The 16,081-nt window shown below is 39.9% G+C and overlaps 1 protein-coding gene across 10 annotated transcripts in view; it reads left to right on the top strand.

The window, feature by feature from the left end:
- The window catches only part of DOCK3 (dedicator of cytokinesis 3), a 272,592-nt gene that overhangs the window by 155,426 nt on the left and 101,085 nt on the right, over positions 1–16,081 (top strand). For all 10 annotated transcript variants that reach the window (XM_089525143.1, XM_089525190.1, XM_089525134.1 and 7 more), the window contains exons 19-22: positions 8,594–8,691; positions 10,179–10,262; positions 12,967–13,067; positions 14,677–14,758. In XM_089525143.1, coding sequence (XP_089381269.1) covers positions 8,594–8,691; positions 10,179–10,262; positions 12,967–13,067; positions 14,677–14,758 — 365 coding nt within the window. The remainder of the gene's footprint in view (positions 1–8,593; positions 8,692–10,178; positions 10,263–12,966; positions 13,068–14,676; positions 14,759–16,081) is intronic.

Genomic DNA, 16,081 nt, shown 5'->3' with positions numbered 1-16,081 from the left:
ATCCAAAAATGTAGAGGGGTGTGCCATACATTGTATTTTTTTTGTAGTAGTAGTAGTAGTAGGATCATACACATCAGAAATGAAAAAGTTTGATACAGCTTCAGAAATAAAAGAGTTCAGAAATAGCAGTGACTGCATGCTACATTTACCTGGATTGGAAAGATTCTGCTTGTGTTGGTTTACCATAAAAGGAATTATGAAATATAAGGTTGAATGAAATTTTTAGCAGAAAAAAAGAATCCCTTGTGGCTCTTAGCTTCTCATAGTGAATAAAGTTAAAATTCTAACAAAACAAATATACAATATAATGAATCACAGATCTAAGCAACTTAACAGTGTCAAATGATTACAAGAATTAGCTGTCCTTGGAGCATGCATGTTCATAAAGAGTTGTCGCTCCTTTGTCAGCCATTGCCATTGTAAAGAAGATGTCTTTTCCCAGATCATATATATTATGACTCTGCCACTTTTATTGGTTTTAATTGTTATGTAATTTTAAATTCTATATTGTTTAATTGTCTTTTATTGTCTTTTGTATATATGGATGTATTTTAACTCTTGTAAGCCGCTTTGATTGTTTTTAACAAAAAGTGGGATAGAAATAAGTTTTATTTTATTACTTATTTTATCAACTTCTGTCTTTTTTTGCCAATGCAAATTTGTACATTGTACCAGTACTCATAAGTTAATAAAAATGGAGAGGGGGGAGGAGAAGCTAAATTAGCCTCTTAGGGGCCGAACAGATGGCCTGGAAAAGCCAGCTTACAGGTGCCTTGGGGGTTTGGCATTTTGATGCCGCATGCCCCCAAAATGCCTGGTAGTCATGTTGGTTGATCACATGGGGGCGGCTTCCAACCACTCTAGGGGCATGACATTTTGATGCCACGTGCCCCCAGAAGCCACCCTTTACCAGCCCAAATAGGAGTGGATCTTTTCCACTCCTATTTGGTCTGGCAGGGCAGATTGGGGCTGCAGTAGATGCTTGCTGTGGCTCCAGGGCCAGCAGTTGTGGGCGGCCCCAATCCACCCTTTTGTGGCAGTCTGATTCACCCCAAATGAGTTATATAATCAAACAGGTCAGCTATATTTTGTACAAATCTAGGTCTACACATTAAGACCTTTGATTACACGTAATGGAATATTTTTCTAATGGCTACCAAGCTGGCTAAAGGTATTTGTAGATGAGTAAAAGTTTCCTTTCATGAGGAAGCATTCATGAGGAACATATTGCATCTTCAGGATTAAGTCTGAGCACCATTATTAAACGTCATGGAGCAGACCTTGGCAGTAGATAATGACCATGCTGACTAAAATTCTATCTTAAGGTGATCGAGAGGGCGGTTGCGATCCAGCTCCAATCGATCCTGGATGAAACGGATTATCTAGACCCATTTCAAACCGGCTTTCGGGCGGGCTACGGGGTTGAGACTGCCATGGTCGCCTTGGTCGATGACCTCCGTCTGGGTATTGACAGGGGAAGCGTGTCCCTGCTAGTGCTCTTAGACATCTCAGCGGCTTTCGATACCATCGACCATGGTATCCTTCTGGAGCGCCTGGCAGAGGTGGGAGTCGGGGGCACTGCGCTCCAGTGGTTCCGGTCCTACCTCTCTGGGAGGTTCCAGATGGTGCAGCTGGGAGACGTGTGCTCTGACAGGAGACCCCTAACATCTGGGGTCCCTCAAGGAGCCATTTTGTCTCCCATGCTTTTTAACATCTACATGAAACCGCTGGGAGAGATCATCCGGAGACATGGGGCGCGGGGTTATAAGTACGCTGATGACACCCAAATAATTTTCTCTATGTCTCCGACTGATGCAGTGACCGGGGATGGCATCTCTCCTCTCGTGGCCTGTCTGGAATCGGTAATGGGCTGGATGAGGGAAAACAGACTCAGCTTGAATCCAGAGAAAACGGAAGTACTCGTGATAGGTTCTCCTGGCCCAGGGATGGCGGTGGTTCCACCTGTCCTGAATGGGATCACGCTTCCCGTGAAGGACTCTGCACGCAGTCTGGGGGTGCTCCTTGACTCGTCGCTCCACCTTACATCTCAGGTGGAGGCGACGGTCAGGAGCACCTGCTATCAGCTTCGGATGATACGCCAGCTGCGTCCCTACCTGAGCCGGGGGGACCTAGAAACAGTGGTACACACTCTGGTCACCTCTCGGTTGGATTTCTGCAATGCGCTCTGCATGGGGCAACCCTTGTACCATACCCGGAAGCTGCAATTGGTGCAGAATATGGCAGCAAGACTGATCACTAATACACCTAGGACCAGTCATATAACACCGGTCTTAAAAGACCTACATTGGCTGCCTATTCGCTTCCGGGCGCAATACAAGGTGATGGTCATAACCTATAAAGCCCTAAATGGCTTGGGTCCAGAGTACTTAAAGGACCGCCTCTCTCCATACAATCCGCCCCGCACACTCAGATCTACTGGGCAGCATCTGCTAAGAGTTCCAGAGACCAGATTAGTCAACACCACCAGAAGGGCCTTTTCCACCTCGGCCCCTACTCTCTGGAACTCGCTGCCCATCGAGCTCCGTTCAGCAACCTCCCTAGCCCAATTTAAGAAGGGGCTGAAAACGTTCTTTTTTAAACAGGCTTACCCCTGATACTTCCCCTGAGAGCCCTCCTCCCTCTGTTAGCAACTTACGATTTGGCACAAGTTCTTTTATTGTTTTAATTGTATTGTTTTTAAATTGTAAATTGTATTGTATTGAATGTAGTTTTATTGCTGTAAACCGCCCTGATGTTTCGAAGGGCGGTATATAAATAAAGTTTTTATTTATTATTTATTAGGGGATATCTAAATATGGGAAGTCATTGTGTGTGTGTGTGTGTGTGTGTGTGTGTGTGTGTGTGTGTATATCTTTCTCATTAACAAATATGATGGGAAACTTTTCCAATATTGCTTTCATTTGTTGTTATATGAAGAAGATTGCTACAGTGGGCAATTTCAGCAGCCTTCCTCTTTTTATCAGATTTTAATCCAATGAAATATATAGATGCACTTTCATTAGAATCAACAATTAACTAGATTCAATTCTTTTGAGAAACTAACTATAAAATAGGAATATTCAAATGGTCTTCAGCATTAAATTGTATAATGGTTCTAACTAGAATATATATTATTACCCAAGTTTTTGCACCACAATATAGCTGTAAGGTTATTTTAATGCCAAGGCTCTTTAAAATATGAGCAATTTACATCTCTGTCTTTCCTTGATGCCACAACCTTTTAATAGTTTGTAGCACCTTTGGGTGCTTTGGGTATGAGTAGAGAAGGAAACACTGGGAAGGGCCGTTAGCATATGTTGAAGGTGAAAATGTTCAGATGTGGTAATGGCTGCAGAAGCCTAAATTGGCTATAGCTGGAGTCCAGAGCAGCAGCCGGATGTTCAAGATCAACTGAGCAGGACTAAATGTAAATATGCTATGTCTTCAGTCTCAAGATGGATTGGTGTCTGTGGTGCATAGCAACTTGTATATGAAGAGGCTGGACTTAGTGGCCACCTCATGGTAATTCTGTATATAAGGAAAACGTATATAAGGAAAAATTCTGGTGGATTGTGGGAGTTTTGAGATAGTGTGGTGTGTCGGTAAGAGTTTTTGTATAGTAGTGACTAGCTCGTGTTTATTTGAAACAAAGTAATAAAGCCCTCTAAGGAGTGAACTGCTGGAGAGTGATTCTTTGATTTAGCAGCTGTCTCTCCAGGCATTGTTCCAGCAAGCTGAAAGCTTGTATTTGGAGTTTCGCTCTGTTCCTGTGCTGGAGAGATAACTGGCATCTTCATCCATTTGGCACCAGACCAGAATCACAGGCAAGGTTCATCACCCAAAATAGCAACAAGGGCAACAAAGACTTGGAAAGGCAGCTATGAAAATAAGATCCTCAAGTGTAAAGATATGGTCAGGATATTCCAGAGTTAGAATCATCCATGCCATAATATTTCTGATTTTTTTATATGGGTGTGAAAGATGAACAGTGAAAAATCCTGACAAGAAGAAAATCAACTAATTTGAAATATGGTGCTAGAAGAAAGTTATAGAAATACCATAGACTGCTCAATATAAATGAATGAATGTGTCCTAGAGCAAATCAAGCCTGAACTCCCTCTAGAACCAAAAGTGACTAAAAGAAGGCCATCATACTTCGGACATATCATGAGATGTTGTTGTTGTGAGCTGCCTTCGAGTCAACTTCTATGTGAGACCTATCCTCAGCAGCCCTGCTCAGATCCTTCAGACTCATGAGTCATGACCATGTCTTCCCTAATTGAATCTATCCACCTACAGTGTGTTCTTCCTCTCTTCCTACTGCCCTCCATCTTACCAAGCATTATTATCTTTCTGGCGAGACCTGTTTTTTCATTGTATGGTGAAAATACGACAGCCTCAATCAACTTAATTATGTTTGCTTATAGCAAGTGTTCTAGCTTGATTTGCTCTAGGACTCTCTCTCTCTCTCTCTCTCTCTCAACTTTATCGCATTGGCTCCTTCCGTTCTGTTCTGAACACGGAACGGAAGGAGCAGGGACGAGTGTGGAACGAGTGGGGGACGGATTTTACCGCACGCACCCGTCCCTCATTCGTTCCGTTCCCCCTCTCTTCCATTCTTAATCTGTTCCAGAGGGGGAAATTTTTGAGAACTGTTCTGAACAGTTCTCAAAAAGCGTTCCCTTTGGAACGGAATGGGCAGGGAAGAGAGGGGGAACGGAACGAGTGAGGGACGGGTGCGTGCGGTAAAATCCGTCCCCCACTCATTTCCGTTTCCTGCCGGGCCGAGAACCTGGTGCGATAAACTTCTCTCTCTCTCTCTCTCTCTCTCAGTGGAGAGGTCTTGACTCAGAAAAGGTAATGCTCAGAAATGTAGAAAGCAGCAGGAAAAGAATACTGCATTAGAGATGGATTTACTAAGAGTGCACCTACACTGTAAAAATAATGCAGTTTGACTCCACTTTAACTGCCATGCTATCCTAAAGAATCCTGGGATTTGTAATGTTGTGAGACACCTGCACTCTTTGGCAGAAAAGGCTAAAGACCTTGTAAAACTACAGATCTCAGGATTTCATAGGACACAGCTACAGCACTCAAAGGAGTGTCAAATTGCATTATTTCTTTTGTATAAATGCATCCTCAGTATGGCTCTGACTTTGCAAGACCTGAGCAAGGAAGTCTCTTAATTCCTAGGTTTGTCATACCGGTAAGTCTAAGCTGACTTGATAGCAGAAAAGAGTAAAGGGGCACCATGTATTCTTTATACAAATAAATAATGATTAATCAACAAATTCCAACAAAATAATCTTTCTTCTAGTTTTAATTTTCTGTGCTCAAGGTTATATTTCACACATTCATCTTTGGGCTACTTTAGTTTCTGTATGTTTCTCAATGTGCAGTGTGATTAATATTTACACATCTTTCTTCTACACATATTTCAGGTTTATGCACTATGAAAATAAAGAGAATTTATATTTAATTATGCTGTGTTCATTTGTTTTGATTTCACTCATTCTCGGAAGCTAACAATAGCAAGGGTTATTTTCCAAACTGAAGTTGACTTCAACCTTGTATTTCACAATGGTTTCAGTAGACATCCACATAAGCATGCAAAGCTGTTCCCAAAGCTTAATGTTTGTACTGTTGTGCCCAGAACACAACCTCAGAATGTTTCAGCATAGGTTTTAGATTTTGCCTCTTCCTATGTTGACTATTTCCCATATTTGTGATTAGAAATATTCCCCCCATAATAAGATTTATTTGTGACTTTATCATATATATCTCTTCTTGGCTTGCTTACATGTATATGTTTGGAATGATTGTTTCTTGCTCACCTCTTGAAATATAACTCCTCTGCTCAAATTCTGGCAAATTATACTGTATATACTCAACTATAAGTCGACCTCATGTATAAGGTGAGGGCAAGTTTTGGGGCCAAAATATGGACCTTGATATGGCCCATGGATAAGTCAAGGGAAAACTTAGGGCATGAAACAAAGGATTTGAAGGACAAAATAACGGAAAAGTATGCCAACGAACTTGCAAAATTACAGCAAGCATAACTGTTTATGGTCACGCTAAAGGCTGGATGAATGAGGAGGGAACTTAGGTAAATGGTAGCTGTGTGATGTTTGATGTGTGGGGGAAGTGACCAGGCACAGGTAGAGCTAAGAAAAAATGTCAAAAAGGATGAAAAGGCAAAGAAAAGAAAATGGCAACTACATTAACAGTGATTACAGCCTGTAACTTTAATGTGATAACTTTGCCTGATTTCAACTCAGAAAATAATAATAATAATAATAATATGTTTTATTTATAGACCGCTATTCCGCGATGATCATAGCGGTGTACAGTAAAATCGTTAATACAATAAAAATACAGTTAAAGGAGGGAGAAGTCTCATCCTTCAGGCAGTCCAAGATGTTGCTGGTCTGCCTGCTGGCTCCCTCTGAGGCCAAGATGACAGTTGAGGAGGGAGGGGCCTCTTCCTTCAGGCTGTCCCTGATGTTGCTGGGTCTGCCTGATGTCTCCCTCTGAGGCCGAGATGACAGTTGAGGAGGGAGGGGCCTCTTCCTTCAGGCAGTCCAAGATGTTGCTGGTCTGCCTGCTGGCTCCCTCTGAGGCCGAGATGACAGTTGAGGAGGGAGGGGCCTCTTCCTTCAGGCAGTCCCTGATGTTGCTGGTCTGCCTGATGGCTCCCTCTGAGGCCGAGATGACAGTTGAGGAGGGAGGGGCCTCTTCCTTCAGGCTGTCCCTGATGTTGCTGGTCTGCCTGATGGCTCCCTCTGAGGCCGAGATGACAGTTGAGGAGGGAGGGGCCTCTTCCTTCAGGCAGTCCAAGATGTTGCTGGGTCTGCCTGATGTCTCCCTCTGAGGCCGAGATGACAGTTGAGGAGGGAGGGGCCTCTTCCTTCAGGCAGTCCCTGATGTTGCTGGTCTGCCTGATGGCTCCCTCTGAGGCCGAGATGACAGTTGAGGAGGGAGGGGCCTCTTCCTTCAGGCTGTCCCTGATGTTGCTGGTCTGCCTGATGGCTCCCTCTGAGGCCGAGATGACAGTTGAGGAGGGAGGGGCCTCTTCCTTCAGGCAGTCCAAGATGTTGCTGGGTCTGCCTGATGTCTCCCTCTGAGGCCGAGATGACAGTTGAGGAGGGAGGGGCCTCTTCCTTCAGGCAGTCCAAGATGTTGCTGGGTCTGCCTGATGGCTCCCTCTGAGGCCGAGATGACAGTTGAGGAGGGAGGGGCCTCTTCCTTCAGGCAGTCCCTGATGTTGCTGACAAACATGCACAACTGTCTTATTCAAAATTTTCAGAGCTCAGTTCCTCTTGGCACTCCTTTGAGGGGAAGTGCCAAAGAGCTGCCACTGCCACCATTTTCCTGCCCAGGCATTCAAAAAGGCCAAAAACAGTGCTGCAGCAGAGAGAGTAAAGGGAATTGGTGTTTCTTTTATATACACGAGTTTATACAGCAATCTGTATTTTAATTATTGTTCTTTGATGATGACTGATGCATAATCTGACATTTGGGCATAGAAGTGAACTGGAGGATCTTTCCTAGCTCTAGTCTTTTTAGTCTTCAGATGTCCAAGATTTTAATGTTGTTGTTACTATATAATAACATATATATGTCACTAGGGTTGGTGTCACTAGAGTTGGTTTCACTCAGTGCAGTAACTCATGGTGTCACCCCCCATTGCCCTCCCCCATTTCACACCATACAGAATCCTTAGTAATGTATTTTTGCCCTAATGTTACTTGTAAATCGTAATTCCCACATACCACTGAATGTAATGCTAATAGTTGTGACATAAACAAACAGCAAAATTAAAATTATACCTTCAAATTACAATATCATACACACAATCTAAATGTATTTGCTTATATATAGTGAAGATTTAATTAAAATGAGATGCTTTAAAAAATTTTAAATAATTTAAAAATTAAAAATTTCAAAAAAATAAAATTTAAAATTTAAAATGTTAATTCTTCATCCCACTCCTGCATTTAAAGCATTGTAAAGGGAAGCAGATGAATGCCACAGCCTGTTTCTGCCCAAAGGTAAGTGTCTGAGGAGCAATGGTGTCATTCCCCCTTAGGATGTCGCCTGGTGCAGTCCACACCTCCTAGTGACACCACTGCATCTATATATAATAAAAAAATTCAAAAACATATTTTTCATTCAGGTCAGTTTCTTAACAATGTTGCTAGCCACGATTTATTCACTGTCCATGATATTTCTGTAGTAGCAGAATTGAACACAGACTGAGAAAAGTATAATCCATCATTGCAAGAAGTATTATATTGTGGTGATTTTATTTCTGTGCTTATTTATACATTTGTACAGCCTAGTCCTGTGCGGTGTTTCTCAAATGTAATTTTCATTGTATGGAATGGGATTTGCTTCCAAGTAGATGTGCACAAATCTGATGTAATCCAGATTTTGCTAATGTACAGAGTTGTGTCTCCATTAATTCCTGACATGATTAAAGATTATTTCCAGGATTTGCATAATTCTGTTTTATACTGATCCTTGTAGTCAGTGTGGTTCTACATATTGACTTTATTATGCCCATCTTTATTCTTTTTATAATTTACAGTGGACTTGCTTGCTCTCTTGAAATGGAAGGCTTATCCAGATCGTGTAATGGATATTTTAGGAAGACTGAGGCATGTCAGTGGTGAAGAAATTGTTAAGGTACTTAATTGGTTCTAAGACTTTATTCACAAACTGTTTTTGTGTCAGTAACTATCTTTGAAGAATAAAGCAAAAGGACTACTTCTTCTGATTGTCTTCTTTTGTTAGACAAAAGATGTCTAGATATTATTGTCTTAAGCACAAACCATAGAAGTATTATGTCAGAAGCATGCCATCCATTCCAGGCAATAAATGTAACATGAAGCTTATAATAATATTAGGATTTGTGGCCCATCCACCCTCAGTGTGTTCTCTGTGGCAGAAAATCTGCTCTAGTGAGTTTCTCAGACCTTCAGAGCAGAGTTTGGGGGAGGTTTTTTTGTGTTTGCCAGGAGAACTGCAGCAAGAAAAGGTGGCAATCTATCTTTCCCAGTTGTTCAAGCAGCTTCCACAGGCACAGTATGGGATACTTGTCCAAGTTTTCCCTACTTCCGTGCCAATTACTGGCAATAATATGGGAAATTCAGAGCAGGTTTAACTATTAGATTTCACCTCACCTGAGTGAAAGACATTCAAGGTTGCAGTTTTGGGTGGTAACTAGGTTTTTCTAGTGTTTTAGCTTCTGTTGAAGACTTAACAGCTGTATGCCAATAAGCAAGTTCAGTAAAAAGGAATAATGTGGTATTGAAAACACTGCACTGGACAAACAAGATGATAGAGGGTCCAGAGATGAAGCGCTACAAGGAACAGTTGATAGGGATACATATTTTTAACCTGTAGGGGAGGTAATATGATATCATATTCAGCTATCTTAAGAGATGCCATATAGAAAATGGGGAAGCTTATTTTCAGCTACTCCAGAGGGCAGGACCTAAAACAATAGATTCATATTACACAAAAGGGAATTCTGAATGACCATTAAGAAGAGTTTCCTGAACATAAGATGTGTTTCATCGTCAGTTGGAAGATGATATGGGGTACTCTTTTTGGTTGAAGGTGTTTTTTTTTTTTTTGTTATAGAGATGCTGCACTATAAGTAGAAGATGTTCAGATAATTAAAATGAAATAATACTGTAAACGGTAATAGTCTTTTTAAGTGTCAAAATAATTTTCCTTGTTAGTACTAGGAGTGGTTTTGAATATACTTCTCTTTTCATAATGGCCTTTATTGAACATTGCACTGGTGCAATAGAACATTCTTCCTCTTTCCTCTCCCCTACAGCTCTTAGATCCACCTGAAAAAACAATACCAGAGGGTTTCCCAGACCTACATAACAGGTTTTGGGACCTATAGTGGCTACAGTGTGCATGAAAACCCCACCCCATTGCACTGATGGAAGCAGTTCCATCAGTGGATATTCATCACTGGATTTAGGCTAATCTGAAGGTTGCAGTCCTGTGCACATGTACAAGCATGTAAGTCTCATTGAACTCAATGAGACTTGCTTATGTAAAAGATACATGAGACTGTATTGTAAATTATTTAATGGCTTGTTTTTATACATTTTTCATAATGAGGTGTCATGTAAATCCCTTTATGTTTCTAGTTCTTGCAGGACATTCTGGACACATTATTTGTGATTTTGGATGACAACACAGACAAATATGGACTGTTAGTCTTTCAGTCTCTGGTAAGTACAACACTCTTTGGATGGATTAGCATTTGCATTTTCCCTTTATCCACCATTTAGCTGTAGAAGCATTGCAGAACTTTCAAAAGAAAACAATCAGCTGGTCACCAACCACCAATTAGCTGGTTTAGCATGTTATAGTTGAGGTCAGATTATGGTCCTTTCAAGACCTTGTGTGTTCTCATTCTTCTGTGAAACAATCTAGTTGACTGGCCAAGCATTTGTGGCTACTAGTTTATTGGTTTTGGATCCTTTATAATTACATAAAGGTATGTTTCCTAAGGTTGTGTCATTATTTAGCAGATGTTATTGTAGTATTGAACATGGTTTGGGAAGTAAATAAGTGATTTTTTCAATATGCAAAGACTCACCCACTCATGTTTTCAGCATTTTAGTGGAAATATTTGTTGAAAAATAATGATATGGATACACTATAACTGAGTGAATTTTAGAAGAAGAGAAAATGAGGCAAAATAATCAGACTTCTAGAAGTTTTTTTTTCTTTTTTACCCAAGATCCACAATGAGAACCAAGTAAAAAACAGTGTCTCAGAATGATGTGCATGTGCTTAAAATTAAAGGACAGGGTGTCTCTGATCTATGCTTAGCCCAGGAATTTGTTTTCCGGGCTCCAAGGCCTTTCACACAAAAAATCCTGGTTTTAACTACAACTTTTAACCCCAGATATAAAATATATTTTCCCAATACTGAAGATCATGGTGGTTTTATGCCAGGGTTCTGCTAGGGAGCTCTGTTAGACTATTTGATGAACCTTTGGCAGATAGTGTATAATATAAGTGTATAATATAAATTGGCTATGCTTGCTTTACATTAAATCCTGATTTTTTTTTAAAAAAAATGAGGGACTAATACTTTTAAGGCAGGTGCTGCCTCTTATATCATCAAGACAGATTTAGAAGTTTTTGGAGAAAAAAATAAGCTCATCAGTCTATTCAGTAAGTGGGCATGTAGCATTTATTTCAGTGCAGAGAGACACCATTTTGATTGTTTTCTATTAGGTATAAATAGGAATAGCATTGGAAAGTAAATTTCTGTACTACATATCAGTGCCCTTAAGCACTCCCTAAGGGGTTTACAATGTGTAAGCTAATTGCCCCCAACAAGCTGGGTACTCATTTTAGCGACCTACAGAAGGATCCAAGACTGAGTGGACCTGGAGCCCTGCCTGGGATTGAACTCACTACCTTGTGGCTGTGAATGGCTGCAGTACTGGCATTTAATGGGCATTTAACCACTGCACCACCAGGGCTCCTCAGTACTCAGCCCTAATGTTTCCTAATAAGTAACAGCATGGTTTGAGTGTTGGACTATGGAGACTAAGGTTAGATTCTCTGCTCAGCCATGAAACCCACTGAGTGACCTTGGGCAAGTCACATGCTTTCAGCCTCAGAGGAAGGCAATGGCAAACCTCCTCTGAATAAATCTTGCCCAAGAAAATGCCATGATAGGTTTGCCTTCGGGTCACCATAAGTCAAAATTGACTTGGAGGCACACAACAAGAAAACCTTTGTTAATCAGAAGAAATTGATTTTGAAATATTTTCTCAAAGACAATCAGTCCTACCTAGTAGTTTGTCACTGAGGAAATCTAGTCTGCTCACTGATAGCAGTAGGGTCCTCTGGAGTCATTGGCTGGGTTTCTCTGGGTTAATTATTTGAAGGCTTCTTGAACTGATTGGTCTTGAACTTTTATCTTATTCCTTCCCTCCCTCTGAATTTATATCTGACTGAGTGACAAATTAACAGTTTCTTAAGGGGTTCCACAAGATGGGTTCCAAAAAAAAAATGAAAAAATTAAGTTTTGAATATTTTATGAACCAACATAGCATGCCAAACTACCTTGCTTCCACATAGCAGCTTTTAAGGCCTGCCTCCTGATATACACAGAAACATGGCAGTCAGTACACTTTTCCTAACAAAAGCACAATTTCACTTTCCCATTAAATATTTCATTATTACAGAGTTTGTCTCTTTTCCATTTAATTTGACATTATCATCAATTATAAACTGAAACAAAAGTATACAGTCATGTTCATGTATGGTATCAAGAACATGTACAGAGTCAGAATGGAATGATTATAGAGAGCAAATAATTCCCTTGCTGAAACAGCTTAACTGGCACAGTTCAAAGTGCTGTTCATAAAGCCCTATAGAAATTAGTTCCAGATTATCGGAAAGACCGTATCTCCCCATACAAACCTGGAAAACACAGGGGAAGGCTTTCTCTAGGTCCCATCACCATCACAGGCTCACTTGGTGAAGACCCAGGAGAGAGCTTTCTCAGTGGCTGTTCCCACCATCTGGATCTTCCTTCTGCAGGAGGCTAGGGTGGCCCCTTCCTGCTTTCATTTTGCCAACAGGCAAACAACTTTTTTTAAACTAGGCTTTAATATCTTATTACATCAGGGAAGCTGTTTTATTGAGAGTTACTTATTTTTATTTTTTGTATGTTTTTAAATAATTTTATATTGTTTGGTAATATTTTACTTGTTTTTGAACTCATGCATTGGTAGATTTTAATTGATTTCCTTCTGTGAGCTGCCTTGGGTCCCACTCTGGGGAAAGGTGGAAAATAAATTAAATAAATAAATAAATTACAGTTGTCATGAATTTTGTGGCCAGAGGAATAATAAATTTTCTGTTTTCCTTATGTTATACCTTTTTGGTTTTCTCTCTCACCTACAGGTGTTCATCATAAATCTCCTGCGTGACAGCAAATATTTTCATTTTCGACCTGTAATGGACACTTACATTCAGAAACACTTTGCAGGAGCACTGGCATACAAGTAAGTCCTTTTTTTCCAGCATTGTACAATAGAGTGTCTTTTTAAACTTTATATGCAAAAGTACTATGTGTTTCATGGAGAACATCTTGTTCTGGCTGCCAATAATTTCTGGGCACAGTACAAGGTGTTGGTTATGACCTTTAAAGCCCTACATGGCTTGGATCCAACCTATCTTCCATACAATCCACCCTGCACACTTAGGTCCTCTGGGAAAAGCCTCTTACAACCGATAAAAGCCAGGTTGACTGTCGTTACCCAGAGGGCCTTTTCATCTGCCACTCCCAAACTATGGAATGACCTGTCAGAAGAGATCCGGAACATTACCAATCTTGACAGCTTTAAAAAAGCTTTGGAAAAGCTGTCAAGACAGATCTCTTCCCTGAGTGATTCACCTGATCTCCCATAGATATGATCTATCATAGAGAACTCACAAAATTGCCCATCACTCTGTTGCTGTTTGTTTTGATTGTTGATTACTTAATATTTTTAATGGTATTTTAATATGATATAGTTGGGAGGGAGGGAATAATAGATTGTATTTTAATGTATGTTGTATTTTATACTGTATTTTACTGATACTGTAAGCCTCCTGAAACCTGCAGGAGAGGTGAGGTAAAAATATTTTTATTATTATCATTATCATTATTATTACTTTAGTACAGTTCAAGGTAACTGGACAAATGTTAATAGCACTCACTCCTTTCTTTTTAAAAAATACTGTTAAACATCTTACATTGGACTTATAGGATTCAGCACTATTTAATTGCAATTATTTGTAGTACATTTTTGTTGTGTGCCTTCAGGTCATTTCCAACTTTTGGTGAACCCTATCACAATGTTTTCTGGGGCTGAGAGTGTGTGACTCTCCCAAGGTCACACGGTGGACTTCTGTGGCCAAGAGAAGAATTAAAATTATTCTTCACATTAGTTGGAGGATATCAACCTTATAATGGAATGCTAAAAACAACAAAAACAAAAACCCATGCTAAATCAGACCAAAATTCTATCTAATCCAATGCAGTTCTTTTAGAGAGCAACCAGATGCCTATAGGAAGCTCACAAGTAGGATGTAAGTTTAACCTTGATGTTCTCCAGCAGCTAATATTCAAAGTCATGCTTGCTGGCTTCTGTACTGGAAATAATGTACAGCCTTCAAGGCTAGTAGCCATTTATACCTTATTTTTTATTCATCTATCTAATTCCATTTTAAATTAAATTGGTGTCTATTGCTACATCGTATGGTAGAAAATTTCAGATTAACTGTGTGGTATGTTAAAGAAATACATACCTCTTTGTGCTCTATGTGTCAGGTTCATGCCAAGATTATTTAGGAAGGTTGTAACTGGGATATTTAAAAACTGGTTACTGTCAGAAAAATGTGGAGTAATGAAAATGATATGTGCCAAATAAAAATATAAAATAATTTCCATTTCATGATGTTCAGAAATGCTTTTGAAATAGGTTGTTCACCAAATGTTAAAATATTCATTTCATTACCTTCCTGTTAATTTCCCTGTCTCTATATAGCATTTATTAGCTGATTTTCCTCTTTAAAAGTATATAAAAATTCCAGGGGCACTATACCTATCAAAGTGTTTATTTTATGTAGAGAACTGATCCGTTGTTTGAAATGGTACATGGACCGGTCAGCTGAACTTGTACGACAGGACCATATTCAGGAGGCAATGAGGGTATGTCTTCTATGTCAATATATCTCTCTGAAATGGATCATGTACAGAGGTTTTATTAGATAGAATCCTGTCTTGAAAGTATTTGCATAGTTAATTATTTAGAAAAATTAAACCTTGTATATTGGGTATCCAGTTTATAATCTTATAGCAGGAGAAGGCACACTGCAGCCATGGATTGAATACAGCCACCGAGGCTGTTTTTACAGCCTTGATCTCTTCAAACTCCCCAGACCACCTTTTTTTCTGTCCCCTCCCCTCAAGTGAATTGTTTATCCTGGAAGTTCATGGAGTAGTCATTCATCTTTTAAATAGGTTGAATCTCCCTTGCACTATTTAACATTTGAAAAATCCTGTTTATCAAAACCAGCAGTTACCTTCTGGCCTTTTGGGGGGAGGAGGGCATATTTGGTGTTATGGCTCTTAGAGGATCCCAAAGCAAAAAATTGGCCCCTGGACTTTCCACCTTGTCTTTGAGCAAAACTTTTTTTCCTTAACTTATTGCACCTTTTTGAAATATAACTATAAATTGTATCATGAAATGATTGATAACTGCTCTATTGAAGAGGTCAAGTGTTAATTTATTCTCAATTAATATAGAGGAGAAATCCACTATAATGTGAGTTAGCTTCTTATTGCCAGTCCACAGTCAGTAGTCATGTGAACTTACTGGGAATTCCTTGCTGACTTCTCTCTTCCTCCTTTCTGCCTTCACCATTATCATAGTTTCCCTGCTTCTTACTCTGCTTTTGTTTCTGTATTTTTCTACTTTCCTTCTATCTAGAACATTTTTCTTGCATCTACTTCTGTTTATAGGTTTCACTACAAATATTTAGAGGGGGTCTATTCTTTCTGTTCTGTCTTTCTAAGTCATTGCATATGGTGACAAGAAGATAAAAAAATAAAAAAGAAAAGCTGACCGAGAAAGTTTAGGAGAAGGGTAAAATATAACACAGCTACCCACTTCTGAACACCTCTTGGGAGCTGAACACTATCCACTCTATCAGTGGGCTTATATGGCTACCAGATGGCAAATTCCTAAGTCTATGAAGGAAGCAAGGGGAAACAAAATACCAATATCCGCTAGCAAGAGTGAATTAGTGAGGCTGGTTGATTAGATCCCAGGAGCTCAAGGAAAAGTCCATTCCTAAAGAAAGTACTTTTGGAGAGAAAATACATGTCACCAAAGCACAAGCAGGCTTAAAGGGAAAAAGCAAATAAATGTAGAAGAGAAGGCAGAAATTAAAGTTCGATTGACTTTAGACTGGAAGAAATAGAAGGGAAAAGGAGAGAAATATCAAAGGCTGCAGTACCTTCAGAAAAGGG

The sequence above is a fragment of the Sceloporus occidentalis genome, unplaced genomic scaffold, assembly GCF_023333645.1.
Source record: "Sceloporus occidentalis isolate IW3139 unplaced genomic scaffold, rSceOcc1.0.p SCAF_1, whole genome shotgun sequence".
NCBI lineage: Eukaryota > Metazoa > Chordata > Lepidosauria > Squamata > Phrynosomatidae > Sceloporus > Sceloporus occidentalis.
This window is presented reverse-complemented; position numbering and strand designations above follow the sequence as displayed.